Source organism: Acinonyx jubatus, chromosome A1, assembly GCF_027475565.1.
Source record: "Acinonyx jubatus isolate Ajub_Pintada_27869175 chromosome A1, VMU_Ajub_asm_v1.0, whole genome shotgun sequence".
In the NCBI taxonomy this organism is placed as follows: Eukaryota; Metazoa; Chordata; class Mammalia; order Carnivora; family Felidae; genus Acinonyx; species Acinonyx jubatus.
Genome location: NC_069380.1, coordinates 136,709,418 through 136,730,168, shown reverse-complemented (window position 1 = coordinate 136,730,168; position 20,751 = coordinate 136,709,418). Strand labels below are relative to the sequence as shown.

At 43.0% G+C, this 20,751-nt stretch overlaps 1 protein-coding gene across 2 annotated transcripts in view; it reads right to left on the bottom strand.

The window, feature by feature from the left end:
• ARHGEF28 (Rho guanine nucleotide exchange factor 28) overlaps positions 1 to 20,751 on the bottom strand; it is a 304,554-nt gene that overhangs the window by 31,426 nt on the left and 252,377 nt on the right. For both annotated transcript variants that reach the window (XM_027040097.2, XM_015072133.3), the window contains 7 exons: positions 17,722 to 17,900; positions 16,602 to 16,693; positions 15,302 to 15,484; positions 10,518 to 10,649; positions 7,270 to 7,370; positions 4,007 to 4,045; positions 3,861 to 3,908 (listed from right to left, as the gene is read on the bottom strand). In XM_027040097.2, coding sequence (XP_026895898.1) covers positions 3,861 to 3,908; positions 4,007 to 4,045; positions 7,270 to 7,370; positions 10,518 to 10,649; positions 15,302 to 15,484; positions 16,602 to 16,693; positions 17,722 to 17,900 — 774 coding nt within the window. The remainder of the gene's footprint in view (positions 1 to 3,860; positions 3,909 to 4,006; positions 4,046 to 7,269; positions 7,371 to 10,517; positions 10,650 to 15,301; positions 15,485 to 16,601; positions 16,694 to 17,721; positions 17,901 to 20,751) is intronic.

Genomic DNA, 20,751 nt, shown 5'->3' with positions numbered 1-20,751 from the left:
CATACTGGGTATGTATGTGTGTTTTGACTCATTATGAGAAATTATTAGTCTCCTAGGAATAAATTCACATTTTTCTTTCCTAAGAATTTTGAAAACTGCCCATGTAACAGATGCTGGTAAGATGGGGATTTGACTAGTAGTTCTTTGTTAGATCAACAATTCCCTGCACTTTTGAAGGTTAAAGAACTCAAGTAAATTTTAAATTGGCACTTGTCTTGAAATAAGATTCAAAAATGTACTTGCTGGGGCCTTCTGAAATAAAATTCATGTTTTTAACCTTGAAAACTTACTTAAACAATTCCAAAATTCGCATGAATATTTAAGATCTTTAAGAAGTTATTAAAAAGAGAATGATTATCATTTTAAATAGTAATTACTTTATCTTTAAATATGAAATAATTAGCACATAAATAAGAAACCATTCAGGATTCTGCTGACTTAGTTCAACTGTAGACTGTACATTTTTATTAATTCTAATAAATTTCAAGGGCATCAGTATAGCAAAACAAACGAACATCCAGTATTTCATATGCCCAAACTACCATAGGAAAGTACAGTGTTCATGAAAAGTTTACACCAGGCTAGTTAAGGGCTACCAAGAAGCATTCCTCACATCTACTTAGCATTTGAGATGAGACCACTCTCGTCTCTAGCATCGAGGTGGAATATGGAGAGTGGATATTCATTTTCACACGTACAGTTGACCCTTATATTTGGCAGAGAACAGCACTTGCTTTCAAATTTAGGAAAATTCCCAATTTACTCTCTCAACTTTTCTTTGTCCTCTCCCTTCCACCTTCCCCATACCTTATCTCCAACTCTGCTCTCCTAATATAGGGATCAAGTTTCATTTTCATCTGATTTGAAAATGCTCAGGTAAAAATTTCAATCATATGTAAGAGATACAGCTTCACAAGAGATGAATGCTCCCTGAATAGAAATCTTTCAGAGCCCACATCCTCAGACAAGCTCAAAAGCTGAGGTTAAGAGAAGACACTGGAGAATTCAATACCTCCCTTCAATCTCATGTGGTGCAAACATCAGTCATTTAGGTCAGCTTTTCTGAACGTTGAACCCACACAGGGTCCCATGCAAGGTCGACAAGAAGACCAGTGACCTGTCAGTGTCTTCATCAGGCAACACAAGCTGGGATCCTCAGTGTTTTCATCTCCCAAAAGTTAATGAATTGTCCTCAAACTATATCCATTTTCCCGTTAAAATATAAAAGGGACGTTTGTTTTACATGATCGACCAACTCAAAGACCAGCTATCCCAGACCACCATATTTAATGTCAGACGCCAAAGGTACTCCCACTACATCTTGAACAGCACAAGGATGCTTGCTATTGCCACAGTTACTTAATACACTTCCAGAAGACAAAGTATAAGCCAAGAAAATAAAATGATGTAAGTACTGAAGAATAACCATAATATCATTACTTTCAAATTTTAACTTTCTACCTGGAGTATTCTAAAGAATAGAACTGTTGAAACAAATACATCTTCCTTTTATCTAAAATAAGAGATGACTGACAGCATTTTCCCCAAGAGGACACTAATTACTGCAGAGGTGACAATTCTACCCAAATTCATTCATAAATAGGAAATTTTAATTAATCAGTCCTGGTACAAGGGTAAGAAACTTGCCAGAGTGAGTCAAATCTCTTATGGAAGAATATATAGATGAGTAAAGAAAAGAACAAGAAGAGACCGTCACCATAATATATTCAAATAGAATCCAAAATTTTAATTATTAAGGTGGTGCTACCAGAACAATAGATACATGATCAATAAGACATAAAAGAAGTCTTGATGCGGTCAAAATACATATAAGAAAACATTTGGGGCGCCTGGGTGGCGCAGTCGGTTAAGCGTCCGACTTCAGCCAGGTCACGATCTCGCAGTCCGTGAGTTCGAGCCCCGCGTCAGGCTCTGGGCTGATGGCTCAGAGCCTGGAGCCTGTTTCTGATTCTGTGTCTCCCTCTCTCTCTGCCCCTCCCCCGTTCATGCTCTGTCTCTCTCTGTCCCAAAAATAAAATAAAAAAAAAAACGTTGAAAAAAAATACATATAAGAAAACATTAAATGGAGCATGACTTTACACTTTTTTCTGGTGAAAACTTACAGTCATACTTTACTTTTTTCTTTTGAGAGAGAGAGAGAGAGAGAGACAGGGCAAAAGTGAGCAAGGGGCAGAGAGAGAGAGAGAGAGAGAGCGAGCGAGCCCTGTAAGGGGCAAACAACAAGAGAGAAGTGAGGCTCATCCAGGGCTCAGGTTTTTACCTGAAGCGGGACTTGTGTTCACCCGATGTGGTGGGAATCCAACTCACACACTGTGAGATCGTGACCTGAGCCAAAGTCAGATGCTTAATGACTGAGCCACCCAGGCACCCAACTTTATTTTCTATTAATATTCAACAGGTAAAAGATACGAAGCATGAATGGCTACTAAGCCAGTGGCCGGGGGGAGTTTAGTTTCAACGGTAATCAAAGAAATGAAAATTAAGATCATCAGACACCTTGACCTATTTTTACACTGAGGAGAAGGAGAGAGGGGGTGTTGATAGGATTATCTGGATCATACCTATTAAAAACCTAAAAAAAAATAATTTTAGCCATTTATCCTAAAGAAACACGCAGCTATGTTAAGAGGTTAATATACAAGAATATCTAACAGACTTCCTACAGAAGTATAGCTATGAAGAATCAGACAAATTCTGGGGTGCATGGGTGGCTCAGCTGGTTATGCACTCAGACATTTCATTTCGGCTCTGGTCATGCTTTTGCAGTTCGTGAGTCCAAGCCCCGCGTCGGGCTCTGCACTGACGGTGTAGACACTGACAAGTGCCTGCTTGGGATTCTCTCTCTGCCCCTCCCCTGCTCACCTTGTTTCCCTCTCTCTCTCTCTCTCAAAATAATAAACTTTAAAAACTAATAATAATAAAAAGAACTGGACAAATTCCATAGACTTGAATATTATACAGCCACTAAATACTGTGCTACAGAGTAAGAGCTGAACATGTAGCAAGGTACATGTTATGGAAGAGTATGTATAAAATAATTTTTAAAAACTAGAGGGATATACACCAATGTAACAAGGATAATTCTCTCTATAGAATCACAAGCCATTTTATTTACTTACATCCTCAAATTCTTCTTCCAATTTTCCATGATGCTAACATTGCTTTTGTATCATCAAAATGCTTTTAATCATAAATTGAGCAATCGGATGTATTTGGCCTTTCTTGTGCATGACCTGAGGGATCATCCAACCCTGTAATCCTCAATGCAAGCATTTTTTGTGCCTGCCTTTCCTTGAAAGACAGTGAGCCATTCGACGATAGGCCTTGTGGTTCATCTGCCTTTGTGTGCTCAGCCCTTAGCGTAGAGCCAAGCAGAGAGAAGGCACTCAATAAATGCTGGGTGGATGAACAAACTAACGAATGAAGGAGCACATGAATTATTTAAGTGCTCAAAAGGCCCAAGTCCACATGTGGAAGTGAAAAAAGTTTAGGTGTGAATTTAAGTTTTCACCAGAAAATGTGAAGTCATGCTACACTCACCTAAGAGTTTCACTGTAAGCTTCAGGCCAGGTCACAGTCATCAATATTTTTTAAAGATATGAACCGTTTTATGGTTTCAGAGAAGAATGTTACAAAAAGTAGTGGTGTTGCCTTGTGATTACAAAACCAGGTGAAGTTCAATGCAACTAGAGGAATTACACTTCGGGAATTGGCATTCTTTTAAGATCGTTGACTGCCTCTCATATGTTCTAATTTGTAATGGCCGGGAGTCATCAAATAAAATGAATTGCATTAAGAGAAAACATTCACAAGGTCAAAGAATAGAGGAGCACAGTTACCTGAAGGCTATATAAGAGCCGGGTTAAATTCTGTATCGCTTGTATAATCTGGAAAATAAGATCGTGAAAGTCAAATACTTGAAAAAGCATTCGTTATCCAAAAATAACAAGAGGATGAGGATATGTTTCAGGTATGCATAGCTCACCTCTGACTGTGAAGCACCTGGGAAACTTCTATATTCCACCTAAAATATGTAAAGAACAAGAAAATGAAATCGCACTACTTTTGAAAAGCTACACTTAGTGTCCAAAATGTATGACCTCAGGTAAAATCACTTCACTCCCTCAAAAGTCTTCTACGATGACCCTCTTTCCTTGCCAGAAATCAAAGCCTACAGAATTAAACAACCGCTCAGTGAGAGCCCCATCTGTGCAAACTCTGTATGTGACATACATGGTAACTTTTTCCCCAAACATCTCTTTAAACAACAAGTGATGACAGTCGGTAAGTTCTGTACTCTCTCCGTAAGTGATGATATTTACCTTGTGGACACCACACTGTCACGTGAGCTCTCGGTGCCCAGGCTGAAGCTGGCCCTCAGACCAGGCTGGCTCCCTGCATTCTGGAGGCCAGATTTGGAAGCTAGAGAACATCACGCCTGACTTCTTGCTCCCCATATCCATGTTTAAGATTCACAAAGCTTGGGGCGCCTGGGTGGCTCAGTCGGTTGAGCGTCCGACTTAAGCTGAGGTCACGATCTTGCGGTCCCTGAGTTTGAGCCCCGCATCAGGCTCTGGGCTGATGGCTCAGAGCCTGGAGCCTGCTTCCGATTCTGTGTCTCCCTCTCTCTCTGCCCCTCCCCCGTTCATGCTCTGTCTCTCTCTGTCTCAAAAATAAATAACTGTTAAAAAAAAAATTAAAAAAAAAAAAAAAAGATTCACAAAGCCAAGACAGTCAATGGTTGGGAGAGGAAATCAGACTCAGAGGTGGCTCAAGGATGAGCACCTAGCTGGCCGGCTCCAGATCCTACTGTGAGTTCACTGGAACCGTCTGGGATTGCCTTAGTAAACGCACTAACAGCAGAGGCCATCATGAGGCTGGAGACCATCTGCTCCTGGGGGATGGGTTCTATGTCTCATTGTCTCTCTAATGCACACATTAGAGACACATGCAGGTAGTAAGGATTTCCAGTTTCCAGAATTGAACTGAACAATTGTCTGTTCAGGTATCGTCCGTCTTCTTTCACTAGGATGTAAGGCAACAAGTAGCAGGAGTTCTTATGTGCGTTCAGTGCTGTAACTGCAAATTTAACAACGAAGCCTGGCATCTAAAGGACACTCACACTGCATTCTATAAATAAATACTGAGCGCTCGCTATGTACTCCACTCTTTACGCTATAGGAGATCATCAGATTCCATGCCCGCCTAGAGCCTATCTTGTATACTGCTTTCTCTTATCTGAGCAGCTTTAAATTGAAACCACAGGGAACACTCAGCCGTGGTAACGTTCTCAGGTAACTTTGGACTTGTTAAATTCAATTAGTTCAGGCTAGTGAAGCTTTAATGAAATAGCCACATCCCTTCTTATCCCTCTTCCACACTCTTCCCCGGGCCATAAAAGATTTCATCACTAAGTATAACCTCTAATACAGGAAGCATAAGGGAGGGAAAAGGACATGAAGTTTAGAGTCATTAGACCTGTACCCAAGTCCCCTCCACCCCCGCAATTGGGCTAAAAACTCCTATTCTCTAGCGAGTTCTAGAGTTCTCTCTGCTCTTGTGGTTCTGTCCTTGCTACACAGTCCATTGCCTTTGTAATAAGAAAATCGTACGGTATAGAATTTTTATACTCTATAAAAATCAGAAACATAGAAATGAGTTGGATTATGCTACATGCGGTTACTTATTCCCCAGAACCGCGAAGTTGGAAAGGACAGACAGGGTCAATGTCGTATTTTTCACGGAGTCAGTCCACCACCTTGTGGTGAATGTATAGAGTTGCAGCGGTTGAGTTACACACAGGATGCTGCACCATTTGCAACACTCATTTTTAAATTTCTTTCCAATTTTTGTGTTAAGCCTTACCTTATTAAGGAAGCTAATTACAACATATCCATTGCACACTTTTTTCCTACGTCTGATTTCAGGTGATCCTGCCCTATTTGTCAGTTCATTTTCTCAAATGCCTTATGAAAGTTCTTCCAGATAGGTTCACCCAACGAGGAACCTTCACACCTCATTTCACTTACCTGTGACTGAATCCTGGAAGGAAAAAAGACCTTGAGAGTGGGAGTCACCACAGGGTCCGTTCAAGAAAAAAACTATTCCTAGCTAACCAGCCCTCTTACCCTCCCTCTCTGCCTCTACGACAAAAGCAGTTGGAAGCTACAGACTGAAAAGTGAAGGCCACACTGAAAAGGAAGAAAAGCAGGAACATTTTAAGAAAAAAGTAAGTCAGAAAGCTTACAGTCAGTGAAGTGAAATACTGCATTCCGTTTTTTATTTTGGCCTATGAAGATCTTTAAAATAACAACAACAACACTAAATCACAGCCATATTTTTTACGGATTTTTAAAAAAATCTTTGGACTTGAAGTCTCAGTCACGTATAATATTTGCAAAAATATATAATACGTACATTAGTACACAAAGATAGGACATCTGTCATTTTTCCACATTAGCACATATTGGTGCATGGTAATGTGCCTAATTTGAAATTAGAGAAAACTAAAACTCTCGAGCCCCAGCCAACCCTGGGGAGGCCACTCAGAACCTCCCAGATTCATATTCTTATTCCCTCTTTCTGACATCCCAGGCTCATTTGAAGGGAATAGGAAGTTTCATGATTTAATTTTTCAAAGAGTGGTATATACTACATGTAAACTGTGTCCAAAAAGGAGAGGCGTTTAGAACCAGTTTGCCCCAAGCAAAAAAATGGTGAGGTTGATTAGAAGTCTCCCCAAAAAAAAAAGTAGGTGACAATGTGGGCGGAGACAGGAAAACAACCTGAAATGAGAGGAAGATAAAAGAACGTGCAAGCAGCAACAGTATTTGAAGTCAAAATTCTTTCTGCCGCTTTAGTGTCCCTTGGTTGCCTAGAGACCCCGACAGACGCCAGGGGCACCTCTCAGCCAAGAGTTGCTAAGTGTAGCAGGTGAAAAGGCAGAGGTTTGCAGGGCGGAGAGCAGAAGGGAGACCAGAAGTAAGAGTGCGCAGACACACAAACAATCGAGTTTTAAAACCGTTTAATAACTTTCCAATCATTTCTTTGTTTACACCTACATGGATAGGAAGAGTGAGAACATTTTAAGAGGATTTAAGTGAGAAAGCTTAAATATGAGTACCGAAATCGAGAACAATGCAGAAGAATGCTTTCATACCACTCACTGCCACGGACAGACCAGGACCTGTGGTTATTTTATTACACAAAGTAACTGGTGCCATTTACTAACAAATCAGTTCACAATACCTTCTCCCCTGCATCAGAGACCGCCAGGTCGGTTCCCACACCCTGGGTCCCAGGATCCACATCCCAACAGCCTCTTCCTCCTGTCCTTTCTGTGACTAGTGCTGGAAGCACACCATTGAGACAGAAACAAAAAGGACATCATCAAACAGCAGCCAGCGCACCGGGTTCTTTTGCACGCAGCTGACACGGACTTCAAAATAAGGAACACAAAATCCCACGTATCACATACTCTCATACAAGGTGCTGAAACAATGCAAAGCACAGTGTCCCTGCCCTCGGGGAGCTTACATGCTATTAGATACCAAACTGACAAACGGCAGCAATTATCACCCATCTTTTAATTTTTCTTTTTTGCAGACAGGTGCTCATGTGAGGCTGGCGATACCGAGAGGGGTATATGCTACATCTCACTTTCACTTACTCGGATAAAGCTGCTGGGGAGAAGGAAATTGAAAACAGGCACTGGAGAGCAAAAAGCAAGGGCTGGCAGACCCAGGTCGAAGGAGACAGCTCGGTGAAAGGCTCCTCTGTGGCCCGTGTAAGAACAGCAGACCATAAAGAAGGCTTAGAAGGAGTAATCCAACAACGGGAATGAAATATCTTTCTGAGCAACGTGAAGATGGTGAATACTTTATGAGCCCATAGTCCTACAAAAAGGAAGCTGTCCCTATCTCCAAACAACTCTTGAAAAACAATTTCCAAGTGTTTTTTTCTCAAAACACTTGTTTAGAATCTAGATTCATAATAGTTGTAAATATGGTGTATTTAACCTATGAAACGCAGAAATATTTCTAGACCAGAAATATTTTTAAGTCCCAAACACGGATTTCACTCCATCCATTAGATCTCTGCTGGTACAATTTGATTTCTTTACCCATGTGAACTCAGTTAAAACTTAGACTATGCTCACCTTACCCTGATTTAAACTAGACTTTCCAAAGCAGTTTCACACCCACCATTTCATTAGAATCATGTCCAGTCAGGGCCCTGGTGAAATATTCACTTTGGGACACTGTTTATCACACAATGCCATCTTGAAACTTTCTTTCTGATGGAGAAAATGCTTTTTTCGCCTTTTCTAAATGCAAATCCCCAGGACCCCAAAGGCCACTTCTATTACAAAGAATTTTTTGTTTAAGCTGAAACTGCTTCAAATTAAATCAGCTAAAAATTAACTTCATTTTGCCCAAGTCAGTCAATGCTTTTCACTTATAGGGAAGGGACATTCTACAGAAATTTTCCACCACTCAAAAAATGGTTCCACTACTTGGTATTATCCTTACTTCTTAGAGAGATACCCAACACGTTACCAAAGAATTAGCCCTTCTCACACTCTCCCTCCCCACCACCCCATACAAATGAGAACCAGCAATGGGCAAAGAACCCCATGGTGAGCCAAATTATCAGGTGCCTCTGTTTCTTATTCAATTTCAGGTCTCCAGAACTTTTTCAGGAGTAGGTTATAGTGACCCACCTTATTAGGTATATCGAGAACTAAAAATTGAAGGCCTTGCTTGGCGGATGACCTCAGATTGGCATGGGCCTGACTTAGAAGGACCTAGTCCTCCAAGTGAAACAAAGAACTGACCCAGTCAGTTACAGACCCTCATTAAAAACAGTATTTGCCCTGGCCAACCTTATAAAGAGAACCTATGTCTTATAGCACCATCCTCCAACCCGGCCCACAAATGACTAGGTCTTTGGGGGTACAGGACCCTATCAACCTGCCCCTGCCTACATGGATCCTGGTATCAGGGCAAATAGTCTAATGGTTTTGACAGATGTCATGGGTGTCCCCGGACACTCTTCCAAATCCTGGGAGATACAGGTACAGACGGGAGAACAGGGAGGGAAGGTACGGCCATGTGCCCCTGAGCAGCTGCAGGAGCCACGGGGAGCCTCTCCTCTCTGGCTGCCCCTGGGGGGAGGCTGAGAGCAGCAGAGCCCTCCTGTATTTTTAGACGGAACTCCCTCAATGGCATAATGAGTTTTTTTCTTTTAAAAGGAAATCACCCAGGGCAGTACAACTCCCTTGATGAATCGGGGTTGTGTCAAAATGAAAAACATATGTGCACTTTCTGAAACTAGAAATGCAGGATGGGATAAAGCGAAATTTGAGGGAGCAAGATAATTATTAGTGATTTCAAAAATGGACAGAATTTTAAAACTGTACTGCGTCCGTGTATCTTGATCAACCATGGGATGTTGATAAAGAAATTCAAGGACAATTTAATCCTCTCTCATCTCTAGCTACTAAAGACGTTTTATCTTGTGCATAATAAGGCCTGGTGGAAGGAAGGTTTTTATCACCCAAATACAAGGAAAAATAAACCCTCTATGCTTTTCTCTCAGAACTAGCTGTAGGGAAGTAAATATTCAGCTTCCGTATAGAACATCATGGGGTTCTGAGAAATCACCTAATTCTCTACATGCTGTCTTTCCGTATTTAAAATTGGGACGCCTGGGTGGCGCAGTCGGTTGAGGGTCCGACTTCAGCCAGGTCACGATCTCGCGGTCCGTGAGTTCGAGCCCCGCGTCAGGCTCTGGGCTGATGGCTCAGAGCCTGGAGCCTGTTTCCGATTCTGTGTCTCCCTCTCTCTCTGCCCCTCCCCCATTCATGCTCTGTCTCTCTCTGTCCCAAAAATAAATAAACGTTGAAAAAAAATTTTTTTAAATATATGCAACAGGGCTTTTTATAAACGAATTCTGATCTGAACCAAAGCGTATGATGACGCCGATCAAGAATTTTTGGCACTTCTGCCTTTAACCACATCACCAAACCCTGTGTCTGCGGGGAAGGTGTTGCAGCCTAGCTTTCTGGCGTATGGCTTCTCAGGTGAGGACGCCTACAGGAGGTTAAGTTCAAGGGTTTGTTCTCTCGTGCTGCAGAGACCCATTTCCAAACAACCGAAAGTTTAAAAGTTCTTTCAAAACCATATTCCAAATTGTACTCAGTAAGTCAAATCAAAAATGAAGCAGGGTCAGGTTTGGGGAAGGTACAAAGCTTGCCTGGGTATGAGAGCAGTAGAACCCACCAACTATTCTTGAAATCCTTGTCCTGGGAATGCCAGTGCCGTTATCGTAACTAAATCAGGCTAGCATATTTATTCTCAGGTTTTCTCAGATTTAAAAAAACACATCAAGTCTCCTCCAAATAGGGACAGAGTCGTTGCCTTCATTTCCTATGACCACTCTATGCTCCAGAGATTGTGTTCAGGCTCATGGCAAAGGCCTGTACTTTCACTTACAAGCTGTAGAAGATCCTGGCACGTCAGGGGGACCCAGCGTATCTGTCAAGGCAGATTCTCCGCAACCTTCCTCGGATGACTGGCATGCATCGCCCGTCTGTGAGGCCTTCACTGCAACCTGCAGGCTCTCGGCTAACAAGGAGAAAGAAGACAAAATTTAAAAATCAAATACACGTAGTTTAATCTAGACCAAGGGTTGGCAAACTCTATTTGGCCTGTGTCTATTTTTATTCGGCCCAGGAGCTAAAAATGGTTTTTATATTTTAAAGAGTTGTTAAAATACACAATACACGCACACACATGCACAAAAAAGAATGTGTCCCAGAAACCGCATGTGGCCTGCAAAGCCTCAAGTATTTACTATCTGGCTCATTACAGAAAAAAGTTTGCCAAAAGGCGACCTATACCAATACTTTCAGCATCATTTTATGATAGAGAATTAATAAAAAGATGTGCTATATAAAAAAGTCTCAAATTTAACTTTCCGTTACATTAAGTATGCTGAAAAACTTTCTGTAATTCAATTAATTTAAATATGATTTCAGGCATGAACGTTTTAAAACCTACTATTCAGAGAGACTAGCTCTTCTTCAAAACAGAATTTCCCCAACTGTACCTTAAAAAATGCAGATTTCCAAAATTTACCTAGACCTACTAGATCAGATTCTCCAAGGGAAAAGACAAACAATTTGCATTTTAAACAAGCACAAAAGGCTGCTCTTAGGATCTGGTAAGACTGGGAAACACTACAAGAAAATGAGGTTTTTATTTATGCTAAATGCTTTCAACTAGCATGTGAATGGTACAGTTTTAAAGGCCCTATAAATATGTCTAAAACATCGTGTCCAGTGTTGGAATTTAGCAAGCTCATTGAGCCCCTACGCTGTTCTAGGGGCCCCTGGGCATGTGATTAACTAATTAGGAGAGTTTGAGACCGACAGAGGAAACAGACACTTGCAAGTAACTATATACAAGGTAGCATGTGATCAGTGCTGAGTTCTATCATCCAGTTATTAGAGTACCATAAAATGCTCCAGGAATGCGAAGGAGCAAAACAGTTGCATTAGCCGCTGGAATTAGGAAGAAGTTACTAAAGGAAATGACAACTGAGTAGAATCTTGAAGGATGAACGGGATTCAAGGGATAGAGACAAAAGAGGAGAAAGAGAAGAAAAGCCATCCAGTAAAGCAACCACCTAGGGAGACCATTCAAGGTGCATTACTGAACTGTTTTTTATTTTCGTCCCAGAGATAAAGACCTCACCCTGATTAAGAATTCCTGCTAGGGGTTCCTGGGCGGCTCAGTCCATTAAGCATCTGACTCTTGGTTTCGGCTCAGGTCATGATTTCACGGTTCATGAGTTCGAGCCCCACACTGGGCGTTCTTGCTGACCGTGTGGGAACCTGCTTGGGATTCTCTCTCTCCCCTTGTCTCTGCCCCTCCCCCACTCACTCTGTCTCTAAATTAATTGATCAATTAATTAAAAGAATTCCTGCTAGATCTCGGAGTACTGATGAACAGCGACTCGGGGTGGGTCAGGCAGTACCTCAACTGTTTGGTGTTCTCTTAAGCAGCTGGGTCCCCTCCTATTCCCGAGCGCCTACACAACACAGAGGGCCAGATGAATTAAGGCAGAGGGACCTAACAGCAGGCATCGTTCACAGTTCTGATGGCAGAAGAGGTGAAAGCCACCGGCTAAAAATTGAGAGGGGGTGACTTACCCAATAAAGACATTATCAAGGACGAGAGGGTCACTCGAAAGTACTTGTAGCTTTATTTCTAAAATATACCTTGCATTGATCCACTTCCCTCTACTTCCACTGTCAACAGTCCCAACAACCCCCATCAGCTCCTGTAACTGCCTCCCAACCATCTCTGGCAAACGGGTCTCTCTCACTCTGCTCCCCTGCCGGCAGCCAGCAATCTTCTCGAGACGTGTGATCGTGCCACACCCATGATTAAAAGCCACCAGTAACTTCCCATCAAGCGTGGAATAAGATATTTCTTTAACCAGAGCCTACAAACATCTATCTCTGCTCACCCAGGCAACCTCACCTCATCTACTTCCCTGAGTGCTGCCGCCCTGCCTTCCTCCTTCCCTTGAACGTGCCATGCTCACTCCACACACGAGGGCATTGCACCCACTCGGTCCTTGCCCAGGAGTGGTTCTCCCCCGTATCTCCAGACAGCTGGCTTCTTCTCACCTTTCCGTTCTCATGTCAAAAAAATCATCCCCTCAAAGAGGTCTTCCCTGGCTTCTCTAACACAGAGCCTTCACCTCACCCCAATCTTATTTTCTTGTGACTTTCTGAAATTACTTTGTTTCCTTAGGTACTGTCTTCCCCCACTAGAAGTTTTTACCGCCCTCTTTTTTTTTTTTATTGAAGTGTCGTTGACAATGTTGTATTAGTTTCAGGTGTGCACCATAGCTAGTCCACAATTCTCTACATTATGCTGCGCTCACCGCAAGTGTAGCTGTCATCTGTCACCATGCAATACCACTGATTAGATTCCCTAGGCTCTACCTTTTATCCCTGTGATTTCGTCATTCCGTAACTGGGAGCCCGTACCTAACCAGAAGTTATGAAAGGATTACTTCCATGAGCACCACCAACAAAGCACAGGGTCGAGGCTGAATGAATGAATGGATGAATGAACCCATCAGTTGACCCCTCTTCAGACAACCTCTATGCCCTTCTCATGACGTCGGTTTCCTCATCAAATAAAGATGATAGAATGCCCTGATTTCTAAATTCTCCTCCAGAGATAATATTCTGAGACCCTAAGCCAGGGCTTGGCAAGCTTTTTCTGCCAAGGAGCACATTTTAAAAATAGTTTAGGCTGTGTGGGGCATAGGATCTCTGTTGCAGTTATTCATTTTGTTTTCTCTCTCAAACCCATTGTCCCTGTCACCTCCAAACTATTATCCCTCACCCCCAGACCCCTTTTTTCCTTTAGTTTCATCGCATCCGATTATACCACTCACTACCACTCCTTGTTGTCACTCATCTACAGACTCCTTGAACAATTTAGCACCTGGTGCAAGTTCTCTCCCTTTCCCCAATGCCACTCTTGTCAAAATTCTCAGGAATTTCAGTTTTATGAACACAGACCTTCCAATACCTTGGCCTCATGTCTCCTTGACTTTCTCATTTCCCCAGTGATCTCATCCCCCACCCTACCTCGGTCAAACCCCCAGTTATATCCTAGACTTTTAAAAAAAAATTTTTTAATGAGGTTTCTTTATTTTTGAGAGGCAGAGACAGAGCGCGAGTGGGGGAGGGTCACAGAGACAGAGGGAGACACAGAATCTGAAACAGGCTCCAGGCTCTGAGCTGTCAGCACAGAGCCCGATGCCGGGGCTTGAACTCACAAGCTGTGAGATCATGACATGAGCCGAAGTCGGATGCTCAACCGAATGAGCCACCCAGGTGCCCCTAGACTTTTTTTTTTTTTTAATGTTTGTTTATTTTTGAGAGAGAGGAGACAGAAGATCCAAAGCAGACTTCACACTCTCAGTGCAGAGCCCGATGCAGGGCTCAAGCTCATGAAGCATGAGATTATGACCTGAGCCAAAGTCGGACGCTTAACTGACTGAGCCACCCAGGAACCCTCTGGGGGGCTCCTTTTAAAACACACATCAAGTCAATGAGCTACTCAAACCCTCTAATGCTTCCCATGCCCCTCAGAATGAAATCCAAACTCCTTACTGACCTCCATCTGGTCCCTGTAATCTGAGCACTAGTTGGCTCTGACTCATCGGCCACTCACCACCCCTCCCTTCACTCTACCTGCACAGTCCTCCTGGCCATTCCTCAGGCTTGGCACTCACCTGCCTTGGAACCTTTGCATCCTGTGTTCTCTGTGTCTGCAACATTCTTTCCCCAGATGTCTACTTGGCTTTCTCACTTCCCTTATGTCTGCTTACATATCACCTTATCAAAGAGGCCTTTCTTGGTCACTTTAACGCAAAGAGAACCTCCGCACTCGATCTCTCTACTCCCTCTCCTGTTCATCTTTCTTTAAAAAAAAAAAAATAGGGTTCAGACTTTATGACACTCTACCTTGAAGCAACTGTCCTCCACTGTTTCTCAAATAAGACTGCCTCGTTTTTTATTGAAGTATCATTAACACACCACATCACATTAGTTTCAGGTTTACGGTATAGTGATTCAACAATTCTATACATTACTCACTGCTAAGCACTGGAAGTGTGTTCTTAATCCCCCCTCGCCTACTTCCCCCATTCCCCAACCCATCTCCCTTCTGACAACCACCAGTTTGTCCTCTGTATTTAAGAGTCTGTCTTTTTTTTTTTTTTTTTTTGTCGTTGTTCGTTTGTTTCCTAAATTCCAGATAGGCGTGAAATCACATGGTATTTGTTTTTCTCTGACTTAACTTCACTAAGCATTACACCCTTCCGTCCATCCACGCTGCTGCAAATGGCCAGATCTCATTCCTTTTTTCCTTTAAAATTCTATTCTGTATATGTATGCACATATATGTGTCTTCTTTATCCTATTTATTCTATTGTGTATATGTATGTGTCTTCTTTATCCATTCATCTACTGAAGGGCGCTTTTTTTCCTTCATAGTACTGGACACGACCCAACACGTGTATTTTCTTTTACTTTGCTATTTCTGGAATATGAATTGTATCACAGTTGAGCCTCTGTCTCATTGCTCTATGTGCTCAGCACCAAGACCACAGCGCTGGGCTCACCCGGAAGGTACTCGAACATTTTCTGACCCTGTCAAAGCAAATAGTTTTGGAAGCAGCTTACCTTCTTTCAGTGCTGCTGCCACTAATGAGGATGCCTGGGGAGGCTCTCCTGGGTCAGGCTTAATGAGGAGGTGGGGCTCTAGATGGACATCCTCAAGTCCACTCAATTCTCCGAGCTCAGCATAGATATGCAGCTTCTCCTCCAAATATGTGCAAATTTGTTGGTCTTGGTTACTGAGGATTTCTACAAAATGGCATTTAGCACAGGTTAGCAGAGGAATACAACAACTGTATGAAAATCCAAGCTAGAAGAACACGATGTTGCTCATCAGTATGGTCTCACAGGTCAAGTACAAGTTGTTGAGCGGGACACAACCGGGTTCAAACCCTAACTCTTCCACTTAGTGACTGTAGCTTTCCATGGAATTTATTGCGCTCGGATGCGTGTTCCTTTCCCCTGCCTCTAATTCCAGAAAGACTTGCAAAACTATTCTTTGTTCAGCTTGTTTTCCACTAAGACTAAACACTAAGCTGAGGAATGAAAATCGAGGTGGGGTGGCAGTGTCCATGATGACCGATACCCGCAAGGGAAAACAATGCAAAGCTACTCAGGCTTCAGTCAGTCTTGCTTAAGACCACACCTACTGGTTTAGGTTTTGGTTTCTCAACATCCAATGTCTTTGATAATCTTGGCATGTACCATTTTCCTCTGGTGTCAATGTATCACGTGATTCTTACGGTTTAAAGGGACCTCCGTCAGCATCTAATCCAGGGGTTCTCAGTCTGCCTCGGTACCACCTGGGCAGAATTTAAAATCCATCCACAACCACCTCCCATAAAGCCCTAGGGAAACGGGTGAGGGTAGGGCCCAGACATCAGAATTTTTACAAAACTCCCAGAGTAGCTCTGATGTCTAGCCAGAGATGGGAATCACTGAGCTAATCTAATTTCCTCAATTCAAAGACGTGGTAACTGATGACCAGAGTTAATGGGCTCCTTGCCCAGAGTCACACAAGTGTGACCTTCCAGTGCTGGGACCTAAAATTACAGCACCAGACGATGACCCCGGGGCACATCTGTACCAAAACTGCCCTGCCCACAGTTACTGTTTCGTACATGTTACGTGGATAATTATTTCTGAAAATTTGTTATAGATTTTTAAATCACTAAGGAGGAAGGAGGGAGACAGTCCTCTCATTTGAACACTCCTGAAACCCATCTTTTTGTTCTCACAAGTGAGGGGTGGGCCTCAGGTTCACGGAATTCATGTTTTAATTATAACCCCCATTCGTGACACCTGGCCTTGCCCAACACCCAAGGAGAACACCACGGCCAGGGAGTCAGAGATGTGTGCACAGTACCTTGACATTGCTGAATTCTGGCCACTCTTGCTTCAGCTTTCCGCCTCTCCTCATCAGATTCACTTGTCCTTCCCCCTTCTTCTTCTGGGCAACTTTAAAAGACAATAGTCAAGACAGACCACTGAAAACCAAATTCAAGTATCTTTCGGTTCATTAGTAAGACATGGGGACTTGAAGGTAGCATTAATCAGAGAAGAAAAATTCAGCATAAAGAGAATTCTTCGTGCCCTCTAGCTGAGATACTTGGTTTTCTTGCGTATATAAAAGACCTAGCAAGTACGACATAGCTCTCCAAGTCAGCAGTACAGCATGACTCGAATATTCCAACAAACACACATACACAAATGCACTCATGTGCTCACACCTCTACGCCCCACACTATCAACACTAGCATTAGGTCCGACTAAAATAGTAAGTTTTGCTTTCTACTACATTTGGGTACTTCGCAATGGGACAGAGTAGAGGGAGTTGGAGGGGACAGAGGGAGGGTGCCAGCTTGAGTATGGTGCAGTGGAGGTGGAGGAATTTTATAAAACATCACTCAAAACAGATTAATCAAATCACCATTAAGGATGATCATCCTCACCCCCTCCACTTTATAAAAACACTAGTAATGACAAGGAAATTGACTTTGAACACTTAGATCGACCAATCTAAAAATGTTTATTGAATGATTCTTCAGAATTAGGCACACACAAAAACAAAAAGCATGGCCCCTGCCCTCGAGGAGCTTCCAATCTAATACACATATATACACGAAAAAGGTAGCTGCTACAAGGCAATATATGACAGGCACCAAGTAAATGCTGTAGAGAGCAGGTGTTAAAGAATTCCGGGTAAGGAAGAGACCACTGGAACTGGAGGTCTTCACGAAGGAGGGAAGCCATGAGCTGCACCAGAGATGAGCAGGATTCACACAGGCGGAGGGGAGGTAGGGCTTTACATGCAGGGAGGCGCAGAGAACAAAGCTGCAGATGAGGGGCTATCACAGGCAGGGGCGGGGGCAGGGAGCAGACCAGTCCGGCTGAGGCAAAGTGTTCATGCAGAGGAAACATGGTTAGAATACTTTCCCCAAGTGGACGAGTCCATCCCCTGGCGTATGGACAGAAGGCAAGGTTACCTTTCTACTGCCTGTTGGATGCGTCTCATCCAGTTATTCCGTTCCTCCTTGGAGTTGGTATGAATTTCATACATCTCAGGACCGGCAGATGAAGCACTGATTAGAAACATTCCTCTTTCCTCATTAGCAACTTCTCTAGCAATAAGCTTCTGAAGGGAAATAACGGATGGCTTCTGATCCTACATGAGATAGAAGAGGTACAGGTGAAACAGCAACCCACCAAAACTAAGGGTCTTACCAAACACATGAACCAAAGAAAGCACGAGTGTTAGGCACATGAGTTCACTTCGACCTTTCAGAAGCTCTGTGGAAACTGCTCAGATCTCCAATGGCAAGGGTGTGCTGAAGAGAGGATGGGAAGAAAAGGATAAAGGGGAATGTTTGTCCTTAAGAACGGGTGGCGTCAGAGGACACCCTTTTAAAATGCAGAACGATCCAAGCGCTAAGACTACCAAAATGCCACAGTCAGGGATTGAGGGATTTTTCTAGAAGGGCGTGGGATAGAAAATAGCTTATCAAATATCACAAGGAGATGAGAGAGGGTGGACCACCTAAGAGTCCACTGGATTTAGCAGTATTTAGGGTGGTCCTTGAAAGTGACAGTGGGAAGGAGGAAGCCCGACCTCAGACTCCCTGAGCATAAGCAGGGTCTTCTGCTGTCGAAGTACAGAGCATACCAACTCAACTTCTGTAGTTTGCCCTGCCAATGTCTCTTCCTCCCACCAACTACGGGAGCCACTGGCAGGCAGGAACGAGTCCGATTCACACTTATACGCCTAGTACATTGTTTGGCATGGTGCAGGCTTTCAATAACTGTCTGCAGAACTGGACTTAGCTGAAGAGGAAGAAAGGCTAAAATTTGGCCTATAAGCCATGATGAAACCACCTCTTCTACCAACATTTATTATGATCTTTCAATGTCCCATTGCTAAGCCCTGGGGATTCAATGATGAGTAAGAGAGTAATAACTAACCTGGGTAAGGAACCGTAGCTGAAAGAATAACCAAAAAAAAAAAAAAAAAAATGCCTGCAGGAGATAAACAGTTTTGGGGGGAAGTATGAAGAATCTTCTACGGCTTGCGGCTTCCACCACTGTTCAGAGTTGGTAGCAGAAGGTGGTTTGGCTTCTCCTTCATGGACTGAGCAACATCTTTACCCAGAACATGCCACAATATCTCTCATGGCCGACTCCTTAGTGCCGACCTGTCTGCTTTCCCAGCATCACACGGCTATACCACATCTAAAGTTGTGTGCAAGGGCGTGCCCCCAGTATCTCTTCATCTCATTCTTTTTTATTTTTCCCCAAATGTTTATTTATTTATTTTGAGAGAAAGAGAAAGAACACACATAGTGGGGGAGAGGGAGGAAGAAACAGAGATAGAGAAACGGCGGGGCGGGGGCAGGGAGAATTGCCAGCAGGCTCCACGCTGTCACCACAGAGCCCAGTGCAGGTCTTACTCTCATGAACCGTGAGATCATGACCTGAGCCAAATTAAGAGCTGGATGCTTAACTGACTGAGCCACCCCGGTGCCCCCCATTCTTCTTAGAGCAGCAAAAAAAAACAAAAACGAAAACTAACAACAACTTCGTGAATACTGCCCTCTCTAATTGGGGAGAGCGCCTGAACACTGTTAATATCCTTCATTAAATAATGGAAATACGACCAAAGACCTTATTTGCTTTCCTTCCTTCAATGCACGGGGTTAGGTTCCTCAGCTTTCAAGGTAAATGGCCTCTGCATATAAAAGGCAGAGTAGGTGTCAACAGCAGAAGACATTAGCAAGAATGAAATTATCTGAACCAACTGGTTAGCATTGCATAAGGAGGGGAGGTGGTAAGGTCAGGTAATTTTAAAATGAAAAATAGGTAAGCAGGTAGAAGGTACCATTAACTAAATGACCCATCAGACCAGGAAGCATCGTTATTTGTATTAATCACACATGAACACTAGAGACGATTGAGAATTCAAATTAAATCTCTAGGAATGGAAGTAACAGGTCTGCCTTAGAGAGAGATGTTAAAAATAGGTGATGCCAATTCCCAACCCAGCCTGCAGAAATGTTCTGTTTGTGCCTCAGCATTTGAAAACCACACTTTACACAGTCGCCAACTTTTAAAATCTGAGGGATTCCCCATTTTTTAAACCTGCAGATTTGTGGGTTCTTGGAAAAAGCAGACTGGCAATCCTGGGCTCATGGATTCATTTAAACACACTGATTCATTTAAACACCTCTGTGACACAGGTCATGTTCTCACCAGTTCACTACAGTCTCCACCACTCCCTGTGGGATCCTTGATCCCAAGCCCCCTCTCAGTTTACACCTGGGTGTTGCCTGCCAATCCCCGCAGGCAGGCTGACCGCCTCTGCCACAAAGAAGAGGAAAAGGAGCTGCTACCGTTAGCCCTGGTATCACACCCGCCTCCATGTGTGATTCCATCAAGTGTCTGATTCCACAAGTAATTCCCTTCGAAATCCCACTGTGGTAACAAGATCTTAACGTTGCTGCCTATTTTGAAGTTGCACATTACCATGCTCACTTTGTATTTTTAATTGCTCATTTTGAAATTACCTTCTTTAATATTCAAGAGATCCTCCTAGACTCAGTACTCAGTCATCTAGGATTTAACGAACATCTCTCTGTTTTCCTATTCATTTCATAGATTTAGGCCCTACTCCCATTTCCAGCTGAGTCCTCTTTAAAAACAAAATTTCTTCTAGGGACACTATTCCATTCTTCTGCTATTTTCAGCTACTTATCATCTGGCCATTTCCAAATTCATCATGTCTTTTGTAACATGTAGCAAGCGAAGCATTTACTAAAGAAGTTTTTCTAGCAGTACAAAGAGCAGAGAAACTCACCCACAGGTGTTAGCAGGAAGCTAGCTTCTTACAATACCAAGGTGAGAACTAGGAAATCCAGACATTTGTATAACCTTAGCTAATACAGCAATTCCCTCAAGGTGTTAGCCAGAAGATATTTAAGACACAAGGGCTGTGTCAACTAAATGTGTATGATGCAACTCAAAAG